At 41.4% G+C, this 12,030-nt stretch overlaps 1 protein-coding gene across 2 annotated transcripts in view; it reads left to right on the plus strand.

Annotated features, from left to right (window-relative positions):
- The window catches only part of taf1 (TAF1 RNA polymerase II, TATA box binding protein (TBP)-associated factor), a 140,792-nt gene that overhangs the window by 42,391 nt on the left and 86,371 nt on the right, over nucleotides 1-12,030 (plus strand). For both annotated transcript variants that reach the window (XM_039765844.1, XM_039765845.1), the window contains exon 6: nucleotides 7,910-8,160. In XM_039765844.1, the coding sequence (XP_039621778.1) occupies nucleotides 7,910-8,160 (251 nt within the window). The remainder of the gene's footprint in view (nucleotides 1-7,909; nucleotides 8,161-12,030) is intronic.

Raw genomic sequence — 12,030 nt, forward strand, 5'->3', positions numbered from 1 at the left:
ATGTTGAAAACATAACTAAAACAGAAACTTTTTATTATAAAATGTTGACGTGAAATGTATAATGTTTGAAGACTAAAGTTCAGATATTGAATAAATACTTTCACCAAAGGTATAACAAAACAAGTGCGCCTTTCTTCAAGAATATAACCGAAGAAAAAGAAATTATTTAATTTACATGTTGCTGTCAATATATAAAAACCAAAGCCCATTTATCAATTGCATGGCTGGTTTAGAGCTAAGAACGGCTGCTTCTAAATCGGGAGGTTGCAAGTTAAATCCCGCGTTTTCCCTGCATTTTCCATTTTGAGTGGTGAGCTGTTATTATTGCTATCAAATAATAAAAACATATTATCAAGTCTGTAACACCCATTGTAAACTTCTGATATTTGTAAAAGTTAGCATTTTTTTTATTCAGTTTTATGCTCTGTCTCATTCATTTGATACAAGGAACTTGCCTCTCCTTCTCTGAGTTGATGGCGTTTATCTCCATTCTTTTCCCTAGAGCAGTGATGACCACAGTGGGTGCTGTCGTCGATGCCTAGTCATAACTATTTGTCAAAGATACAGGTGACAGCTATCAGTCTATCATGTTGCATTTGTGCTTTGACAACAAAGACACCTGTGCAGAACGTGTGAAAATCAACAGATATGCATATGCAATGCTTCTCTTTATTTAGGAAACAATCCCAGTTGTCCAACGGGAGAAAGGCTTTCCAAGACTGTGGTCATAAAGCTGTTTCTGGACAAAGGCAGAACCGTAACAACAGACAATTTCTTCACGTCACTCTTGCGACCTAATAAACGGTTGCACCGCAACACAACTCTTCTTGGCACCATAAAGTGGGACAGGAACTTCCACCTGCTGCTAAAGTTACTTCAGTATGTGTGCAATTCTCCATGCTAATGTTTACAGGTTTTAGAATTAGAATATCATTGAAAAGTTAATTTATTTCGGTAATTCAATTCAAGAAGTGAAACTCATATATATATATATATATATATATATATATATATATATATATATATATATATATATATATATATATATATATATATATATATATATATATATATATATTCATTACACACAGAGTGATATATTTCAGATATTTTGAGGTCTATCCAAATATTTTCGATGATGTTTAGGTCAGGGGACTGTGAGGACTATGCCAAAACCTTCAGCTCGCTTCTCTTGAGGTCCATTGTGGATTCTGAGGTGTGTTTCAGATCATTTTTTTTTTTTGTTGTTGAAGCCATCCTCTTTTCATTTTCAGCTTTTTTGGAGATGTTGTAATATTTGCTGGTATTTAATTTAATCCATTCTTCCCTCTCCTGGTAAAATGTTTTTTTGGCCACTGGCTGTAACAGAAGCCCCAAGTATGATCAATCCAACCAAATTCTTAGCATTTGTAGGGATGTTCTTTTAATGGATTTCTGCACCCTTTTTCACCAAACATACCCTTGCACATTGTTTCCAGAAAGTTCAATTTTGATTTTCCAATTATAGGACTTGTTTCCAAAATGCATCAGGCTTGTTTAGATGTTAATCTGCAAACTTCTGACTCTGAATTTTCTGTTGAGAACTCAAGAAAGGTTTCGATGAAGGTCATATTTGTGTAGGTGTCACTGAAGACTAGAGTGTACCACCACTCCAGCATCTGCTAAATATTCCTGAAAGTCTTTTGCTGTCATAGGGGTTTTTAATTTGCCTTTCTAGCAATCTTACAAGCAGTTCTCTCTGAAAGTTTTCTTGGTTCTGCAGACCTCCACCATTCCTGTTAACTGCCAATTCTTAATTACATTGTGAACTGAGGACATGGCCACCTGAAAATACCTTGCTATCATCTTCTAGCCTTCTGCTGCTTTGTTTGCATCAAGTATTTTAATTTACAGAGTTCTAGGCCGCACCTTAGAAGTAGACAATGGCTGCTGATTGTTGGAACAAGGTTTGAGGAGTCATAGTATTTATGCAGCTTTAAAATTTGCATCACCTAATCTTTATTAATGATGACTGTCAACAAGCCATAGCTCTAATAATTTAGTTCTGTGACCCTGGTATAAATTATCTGAGATGTCAAATTTCTTGCGGTGCCCAAACTTTTTTCATGGTGTTTGCATGGTTTTACCCTACAATTGTACAAAACAAAAATAATAATATTAACCTTGCTTAAAATGCTGAAAGGAATATTTCATTTTTAACTTTATGCCTTTTAGAGATCAATTCATCTTTTACTCACTTAATTATACACAGTAGGAGACATTTTGATCAGAGGTGCTCAAACATTTGCAAGCCACAGTATACTGTATGTACTACATACAAATGTGTTTTTGGCATTCTTTGCGTAAATGTTTGTGTCTTTTGTTATTATTGTATAGCTGTCACAATTCTAAGGAGACCATCCATCCTCTTCCGCTTATCCAAGGTCGGGTCTCGGGGGCAGCAGCTTAAGCAGAGAGGCCCAGACTTCCCTCTCCCCGGCCACTTCTTCCAGCTCTTCCGGGAGAATCCCAAGGAGTTCCTAGGCCAGCCGGAGACATAGTCCCTCCAGCGTGTCCTGGATCTTCCCCGGGCCTCCTCCCGGTTGGACGTGCCCGGAACACCTCACCATGGAGGCATCCAGGAGGCATCCTGATCAGATGCCCGAGCCACCTCATCTGACTCCTCTCGATGCAGAGGAGCAGCGCCTCTACTCTGAGCCCCTCCCGGATGACTGAGCTTCTCACCCTATCTTTAAGGGAAAGTCCAGACACCCTATGGAGGAAACTCATTTCAGCCACTTGTATTCGATCTCGTTCTTTCGTCACTACCCATAGCTCATGACCATAGGTGAGGATAGGAGCGTAGATCGACTGGTAAATTGAGAGCTTTGCCTTACGGCTCAGCTCCTTTTTTCACCACGACAGACCGATGCAGAGCCCGCATCACAGCGGATGCCGCACCGATCCGCCTGTCGATCTCACGCTCCATTCTTCCCTCACATGTGAACAAGACCCCGAGATACTTGAACTCCTCCACTTGGGGCAGGATCTCTCCCCCAACCCTGAGAGGGCACTCCATCCTTTTCCGGCTGAGGACCATGCTCTCGGATTTGGAGGTGCTGATTCTCATCCCAGCCGCTTCACACTCAGCTGCGAACCGATCCAGAGAGAGCTGAAGATCACGGCCTGATGAAGCAAACAGGACAACATCATCTGCAAAAGCAGTGACCCAATCCTGAGTCCACCAAACCGACCCCTTCAACACCCTGGTTGCGCCTAGAAATTCTGTCCATAAAAGTTATGAACAGAATCGGTGACAAAGGGCAGCCCTGGCGGAGTCCAACTCTCACTGGAAACGGGCTCGACTTACTGCCGCAATGCGGACCAAGCTCTGACACCGGTTGTACAGAGACCGAACAGCTCTTATCAGGGGTCCGTACCCCATACTCCCGAGCACCCCCACAGGATTCCCGAGGGACACGGTCGAATGCCTTTTCCAAGTCCACAAAACACATGTAGACCGGTGGGCAAACTCCCATGCACCCTCCAGGACTCTGCTAAGGGTGAAGAGCTGGTCCACTGTTCCGACCAGGGACTAAAACCACACTGTTCCTCCTGAATCCGAGGTTCACTATCCGACGGACCCTCCTCTCCAGAACCCCAATAGACTTTTCCAGGGAGGCTGAGGAGTGTGATCCCTCTATAGTTGGAACACACCCTCCGGTCCCCTTTTAAAGAGGGGACCACCACCCCGTCTGCCAATCCAGAGGCACTGTCCCGATGTCCATGCGATGTTGCAGAGACGTGTCAACCAAGACAGTCCTACAACATCCAGAGCCTTAAGGAACTCGGGCGATCTCATCCACCCCGGGCCCTGCCACCAAGGAGTTTTTGACCACCTCGGTGACTTCAGTCCCAGAGATGGGAGAGCCCACCTCAGAGTCCCCAGGCTCTGCTTCCTCATTGGAAGGCATGTTAGTGGGATTGAGGAGGTCTTGAAGTACTCCTCCCACCGACCCAACGCGTCGAAGTCGAGGTCAGCAGCGCACCATCCCCACCATATACGGTGTTGACACTGCACTGCTTCCCTCCTGAGACGCCGGACGGTGGACCAGAATCTCCTCGAAGCCGTCCGAAAGTCGCTCTCCATGGCCTCTCCAAACTCCTCCCATGCCCGAAGTTTTGCCTCAGCAACAACCGAAGCGCTCCGCTTGGCCTGCCGGTACCTATCAGCTGCCTCCAGAGACCCACAGGACAAAAAGTCCTATAGGACTCCTTCTTCAGCTTGACGGCATCCCTCACGCGGTGTCCACCAACGGGTTCGGGATTGCCGCCACGACAGGCACCACCACCTTGCGCCACAGCTCGGTCAGCCGCCTCAACAATAGAGGCACGGAACATGGCCCATTCGACTCAATGTCCCCACCTCCCTCGGGACGGGTTGAAGTTCTGCCGGAGGTGGGAGTTGAAGCTACTTCTGACAGGGGACTCTGCCAGCCGCTCCCAGCAGACCCTCACAACACGCTTGGGCCTACCAGGTCTGACCGCATCTTCCCCACCATCGAAGCCAACTCACCACCAGGTGGTGATCAGTTGACAGCTCCGCCCCTCTCTTCACCCGAGTGTCCAAGACATATGGCCGCAAGTCCGGCGACACCACCACAAAGTCGATCATCGACCTGAGGCCTAGGGTGTCCTGGTGCCAAGTGCACATATGAACACCCTTATGCTTGAACATGGTGTTCGTTATGGACAATCCGTGACGAGCACAGAAGTCCAATAACAAAACACCGCCGGGTTCAGATCGGGGCCATTCCTCCCAATCACGCCCTTCCAGGTCTCACTGTCATTGCCCGTGAGCATTGAAGTCTCCCAGCAAAACGAGGGAATCCCCAGAAGGTATGCCCTCTAGCAACCCCTCCAGAGACTCCAAAAAGGGTGGATACTCCAAACTACTGTTTGGTGCATACGCACAAACAACAGTCAGGACCCTTCCCCCCACCCGAAGGCGGAGGGAGGCCACCCTCTCGCCCACGGGGTAAACCCCAATGCACAGGCTCCAGTCGGGGCAATAAGTATGCCCACACCTGCTCGGCCTCTCACGGGGCAACTCCAGAGTGGTAGAGAGTCCCCCTCTCAAGGAGATTGGTTCCAGAGTCCAAGCTGTGCCGAGGTGAGTCCGACTATATCTAGCCGAACCTCTCGACCTCGCACTAGCTCAGGCTCCTTCCCTTCAGAGAGGTGACATTCCACGTCCCAAGAGCCAGTTTCTGTAGCCGAGGATCAAACCGCCAAGGTCCCGCCTCGCCACCACCCAACTCACACTGCACCCAACCTCCTTGGCCCCTCCCATAGGTGGTGAGCCCATGGGGAGGAGGACCCACGCTACCTCTTCGGCTGTGCCCGCCGAGCCCCATGGGTGCAGGCCCGCCACCAGGCGCCGCCATCGAGCCCCACCTCCAGGCCTGGCTCCAGAGGGGCCCGTGACCAGCGTCGGGCAAGGGAAAACGCGTCCAAGTTTTATTCTTCATTGGAGGTTTGTTGAACCGCTCTTTGTCTCATCCCTCACCTAGGACCAGTTTGCCTTGGGTGGTTCTACCAGGCATAAAGCCCCGGAAAACATAGCTCCTAGGATCATTGGGACACGCAAACCCCTCCACCACGATAAGGTGACGGTTCAAGGAGGGGATTCTAAGGAGACAATACTTGAAATAACAGTATAATTAACTCATCATTTTTTCCAGATCTACTCCTGAAGGAAACTTTATCTGCTGCAATATTTGCAATAAGAGCCAAGGAAAGTGTGGTGCTGGTATATGATTTCAGTGGAGGGAAACTCTTGCTTCAGCCTAGTTGCCACTCCTGTCTCTGAGCCTGCTGTTACAGTTTTTGTAGAAATAATTAAATCATCTTTAAGAATAAGAAAATTTTAAAACCTTTCTAGGAATAACACATTTAGCGCACATTGTTGTACTTGTTTGAAATTCATATCTGTAGCCGCCGATGTATAAGGCGAAGCCAGGCACGGGCAAGACACGTGTCAAAGAAATCTCACAGTCCGAAAGTTTTTTAAAAATATTTAGTGAAATTTAAAAGCAAATAATCCACACAAGAATAAAAAGAAAAATAGTTACACACCGAATACAGGCAAAAAAAAAAAAAATGTATCTTCTATAAACTTAGCTTTTCTTAAGATGCTGGTTATTTCTGTACTTAAAGATTATTTATTTCTTCTTCTGTATGCTTTAAACATACGGGTCAACACTTAAATCTTTTATTTTACGAGTTACTTCACACTCAAAAGGCCCGTGGGCTGTTGGCACATAGACAAAACTGTTAAAAAAATGACAGGAAAATACCAACTCAATTCTATTCACGGGGGTTATAGGAACCTCCCTTATTTCATGCATTATTATTTAATAAATATTCATAGAACTAGGAAAATGGCTCTTAAAATATCTATATCAGAATACAGTGCGATATTCATATGGAAAATTAACTGCTGTATATGATTATTGAATAAGTGTAAAAAAACAGAACAAAATAGATGTGTGTATTCACGCAACACGTCTGAATCATTTGTTGTGCTGAATAGCCTAAGTAAGCCACTTGGACTACAATTTTACAAAATAGCCTTACTTATTTAGCAAGGAACTGTTCAGGTCATGAGTATTTAGGCTAATGTGAATACAATCATTTGTTGTCTTTAACAAAGTTCAGAAATACTCTAAATCCAATTACTTTCCAGTTGACACATTCATCTCATGCAGAATCCCTTATGTTAGCCCTGCACTTCAGAGGAAGACAGTTTCTACCATTGTTTTTGCTACAAGAATGAATGAATATAGAGGTGCAACTTTCTTTTAGTAAGTACAATTAAAACTGCACATTCCTCCACTTCGGACTGAAGTGTGCCATTTATGACTTTGGCATGCATGGCGCATTTCTTCAGATATTATTTGTGATCTGTAGCAGGTAATAGGTAATAGCCCGCCCAGCAATAATAGTTTTGAGGTGCTCCACTCTTTGGGGAAAAAAAATCAAAAGTGCTTTTTTTTTAAATTTAGATACGTATATATTCTTTAAAAAATGCATAGTTTGATTAGTTTCATAATGAACTATATGCCTAATAGCTCTATTTTATAGCCCTTTGAAGGAAACCCTATGTAGTATTTTTCAGTCTATCTGAATTTCTAAAACTACTATAACCCCTAGTGAGTAAATTGGACTACTTTATATTTTAACTAATTTTTCAGAATATTTTCTGCTTTTGTGATAGTTCCAAAATAAAAAAAAAAATGTAAGAAAAAATCTCCAATATATAGTTTGTAGACTTTGCCTTAGGTTCTTCAATTTTTCCAATGATGTTTTATGTTCTTTTCCATGTTCGTTTTTCACGGTCATATTCACTGTCTAGTATACTTAATGACTACATGCTATTGTGCCACCTAACAGAATAGAGTAGATTTCTTTGCTCAATATTCAGGTAACTAGTATTGTGTGAATATATTTTTTTTATATATGACTGCTTCAGAATTTCAAGAGCCCAATTGGACATGCACACTCATTTTAGGGGGTCATTTTGGTATTTAAGTGGCACAGTGCAGTTGCACAAATATCTGATCCGATATGAAAAAAGAAAGTTGTATTGTACACAGCTACTTCTGTCTAAAAGAATAGCAGTATGAAATATTTTTTAAAAATTTAGTTAATAATCTAATCTAAAGTAGAAGGTTACCATTTGTTATGAAAGTGTAGAATGTTTGATAGAGTTTAATAGGAAAAACACATTTAACTTGTATTCTCTATAAAATGTATGGTTTTCAAGAAAAGAACAGCAGAATAATTAGCAATGGTATTTGTTGCTTACACCTTTAAAAAAGTTTGAATGTCTGCTAAAATTATAATTAATTTTTTGATTGTTTTTCAGCTGTTTCTGATGAAGGTGATGGAATTATCCTTCCTTCTATAATAGCTCCATCTTCTTTAATGGAAAAGGTAGAATTCAGTAGTTCGTCTGATTCTGAATCTGAGATGGAACGCACACCTCAGGGAGCTGGATCACAACGACAGGGACAAGAGGGAAGCCTGACATTACCTTTAGCTGGAATAATGCAGAGAGATGCCACTAAGATGCTGCCTAGTGTAACTGAATTGTTTCCAGAATTTCGGCCTGGCAAAGTAAGGGGTTGAAGTATAATGTGTCAGTAGTAAATGTTTGCCTATTTAAGATCATGTTTACAGTTTTGTTAAGAAATGTCAGTTCGGCCAAATACAGCTTATTCATTTAATGTTTCCAAAATGTTCTTCATTTGAGGTTTGAAGGTCTGCAATGTACTACTTTCAGAGACAGTTGTTAGTACAGTGGAACCTCGAGATACAAGTTTAATTCGTTCGAGCACTGAGCTTGTATAGCGAATTTCTCGTATCTAGAACAAACTTCCCCATTGAAAATAATGGAAATCCAGTTAATCCGTTCCGCACCCCCAAAAATATCAACAACATAAAAATCAATTTTCCTAACAGATAACACTGATAAATAATATATACAAGTGGAACCTCGGTTTGCAAGTAACTTGGTTTACGAGTGTTTTGCAAGACGAGCTAAATTCGTGTCTCTGTCTCTTCTCTCTCTCTCTCTCTCTCTCTCTCTCTCTCTCTCTCGCTGGGGCACTCGTCTCTCTCTCCTTATCTCTTGCTCGCTCGTGCGCGCCTCTCTCTCTCCTTATCTTGCTTGCACGCGCACCTCTCTCTCTCTCTCTCTCTCTCTCTCTCTCCTCTTGAGGGCAATCATCTCCTATTCTCCACAATATTTTTGGATATGCTTATACAGCGAACTGCTACAGCGAAACAATGAAATCACAAGCGCACACACGCGTAGATCCTCATGCAACAGGAGAACAAGGAACACTGAGTGAGCTGACGGGCTGGCATCGTCAGCTTGGGTGAATCCCCGAGTTGAGGCGGATCGGGAAATGCGTCACGCATAACCACAGCCTGGCTTGTGGCTCGTTACGCGAGCCAATGCTCGTATTTAGATCCGGATTTTTCGCTCATACTTCCCTCTTATCTTGAATTTCTCGTATACAGAGGTGATCGTATCTAGAGGTTCCACTGTACTTTGTTCCGTGTCCCTATAGTATATTGGCCTACTTTTATCTGTTTTCTTAAACTGAATGGAATCAACTTACTTAGTCTTTTGTTATTATTCATCTTCACCAATATGAAACATCATAAATAGAGTTTTGGCAAGAAAATAATTTTTTGGACTTTCTCCAGACATTATTTAGAACTGATCTATAGTTAATATAATAGACTAAAATTGCATAAGTGTAGTCTGACAATAATTTGTTATGCCTTAATTATTTCTTTTGATTTGTAATTATCACAGTGTGAGGATATAATGCAGTGTGATAGTGGCATTTTAATTGCATCTATACACTGTCAAGTTCAAGACATTGATGAGTCTGTTAGAACTCAAAAGGTACACTTTCTAGAGAAGTATAGGTACAGAGACATGCCTGTTACTTTCAGTTATGTAGTGTGACACTTCCTGCAACTTGGTAATATCACTCTTAACAGTTCTTACAATTCTTTGAGGTTTGCTGCAATAAAATCAAACTTGTTTGGTTTTCTTGCAGCAAGTTACAAGCCTTAGAGGTTAGCTTTGGGCTTTATAAGAGTTAATAGCTAGTAAGTGTTCAACTGTAAGTATGCACAATGCATACTGTGTCCGCAAGCAGTGAAGTACAGTGGCAGCTGCTGGAAAAAGAGACAGTGAGTGTTTTTAACTGTACTTTCTGAACTTTTGAACCAACCTAGTGTTTATTTGAATTTTCATGTTTGCCATCATGCAGTGTTACTCTTGTTTCGGTATGCTCTACATCGATTGGCTACAAAACTATGGTGACCTTTCAGTACTTTAACAGTACAAGACAAAATTTAGAACCGTGATTAAGGATTGTGAAGATGTTCTGCAGTCACTCCCATTGGTTTCCTAGTCATATAACACCTTTAGAGGCAATAAACTTCAGGAGCTATAGTTATTAAATATGACATGCTGTTGGAGTAGAAGTGTTGTACTGGCCTTATTAAAAAAATAAATAAAACAAAATATAGATATAATTTTATTTGTGCCTAAGGGGAAATTTGTCTTTTTACAGAAGCTTTTTAAATAAATAAATACATACCGTATATACTCTCATCAATCATAAAATCAGAACCCGACTTACACGCTCGTTCAAAAATGTGACACTTTATTTTTTTTAACATCTTCTTGCCTCCTCCAATCTCCCATCAGTTTCTCAGACGCATCAAATTTTGTTGCGCAGTTACCAATTCTTTTGCTACTTCAACGATGTTTAATTTAAAACCAGCTTCATATTTTCTTCTGATCAAAAGCTCCATCGTTGATAAGGGATGCTTTTTCGATAAAGGTGTATGAGGGTGTGAAATACAAAAAACACAAATTAGTGGAAACGTTGCTTTGGAATAGTTTGGTATTACCGTGTGGTCATGTAGGCACAATAGAGAGAGAGAGAGATTAGGCACACGCGCTGATACGGCGCGATGCTGCACCCATATAGAAAAAAAGGCAATATGTTCCGTGGTTACTCTCTCAGGTGGGCGTTAGCATATCATAATCTCTTATACAAATAGCATGAGTTTTCCGCATTCGACTTATAAGACTGACATTATCAAATACCAGAAATTATACTGTAAAGTCCCAACTTATCTGCGGGAGAACTTACCCGCTAATATATATGGTAAATAGGTAGATAAGAAAGTAAATAAATATACACACACACTTTAGTCTAAACACACTTTGGAATTACTATAAAGCGAGAATGAATCAAAAGAAAGACATGTTTTGACTTAGCTGTCACAGTCAACAGTGAGGCATTATGCAGACGTATTGCTTTTGGTATAAAGGAGCCCCAGTAGTGTTTCTTGATACACATTTGCTGAATAATTCATCAACTGAAAGTACTCCGTATTATATCTGTCACAAAAAGGATAAACAGCATTGTTCATAATTTCACTCAGTTTTGTTTTAATTCTCTCCTTTGATATTACCTCCGGGGGTACAGAGTTTGTCCTGTTACTGAGTTTGCCCTTTTAATTACAAAGGAAACACAGGAAGCTCTGCAGTCTACTTGTGACTTTACACAGTAGGAAGATAAGTAAATAAATGGAGGTAAACAACATTCGATATGGCATTTATATGTAAAATATACATGTTTTTTATATAAAGACCAACACAAAACATAATCACGTGGGATACATATGGGGCAGACTGACTGGCAGGATGACACCCGACCTCTTGCTGCATCCAAACAGTGCCATCTTTTGCCTTTACGCCTGATTCTTATTTGTGAGTGGATGTTTCTTTGTGGGGAGGGCTTCTGTTCTCTTTCTCCGATGTAGAACCCTCATCCTCTTCTGAGTTCACCTCTGTTATAGAAAGTCTTTATTTGAAAACAGCAGTGTCCGATCGGGGGAAGCGTGAATGTGACTGAGAGAATAAAATTGAATTAAAAAAAAAAGAAACAAAAAGGCCAACCTTTACAAGTATCATAAATTTCCACCAGCTATTACAGACTCAAATCAAATGTATGTTTTTATTGTATAATAGTAACAATAAGAGCAGCTCACTACTCAAAACATTAATGCTGGGAATCGACCAGCATCATACCTACGACCTCTTGATTATGAGTCAGCAGTTCTTACTGCTGCACCTCTCAAGCATTCACATCAGCGGCTTACCCTAAACCAGCTTCTTTTTCTTCAGTTATATTCTTGAATAAAAGCACACTTGTTTTATTATACCTTTTGTTGTACCTTTTGTGAAAGTGTTTAAAAGCGTTTGATATTTGGACTTCAGTCTTCACACATTATACACTTAATGACAAAGTTTTGTCATTAGTACTATAACATGAAAAAAGTTTAAGGTGGGCTGGGATTACAAGTTTTTGTAGGCTTCAGGCATTTTATTATTAATAACTGCTTATAAACAGCTTAAATGTTGTACCACCATACAGATATGTAACC

This window comes from Polypterus senegalus, chromosome 10, assembly GCF_016835505.1.
Source record: "Polypterus senegalus isolate Bchr_013 chromosome 10, ASM1683550v1, whole genome shotgun sequence".
Taxonomy (NCBI): Eukaryota; Metazoa; Chordata; class Cladistia; order Polypteriformes; family Polypteridae; genus Polypterus; species Polypterus senegalus.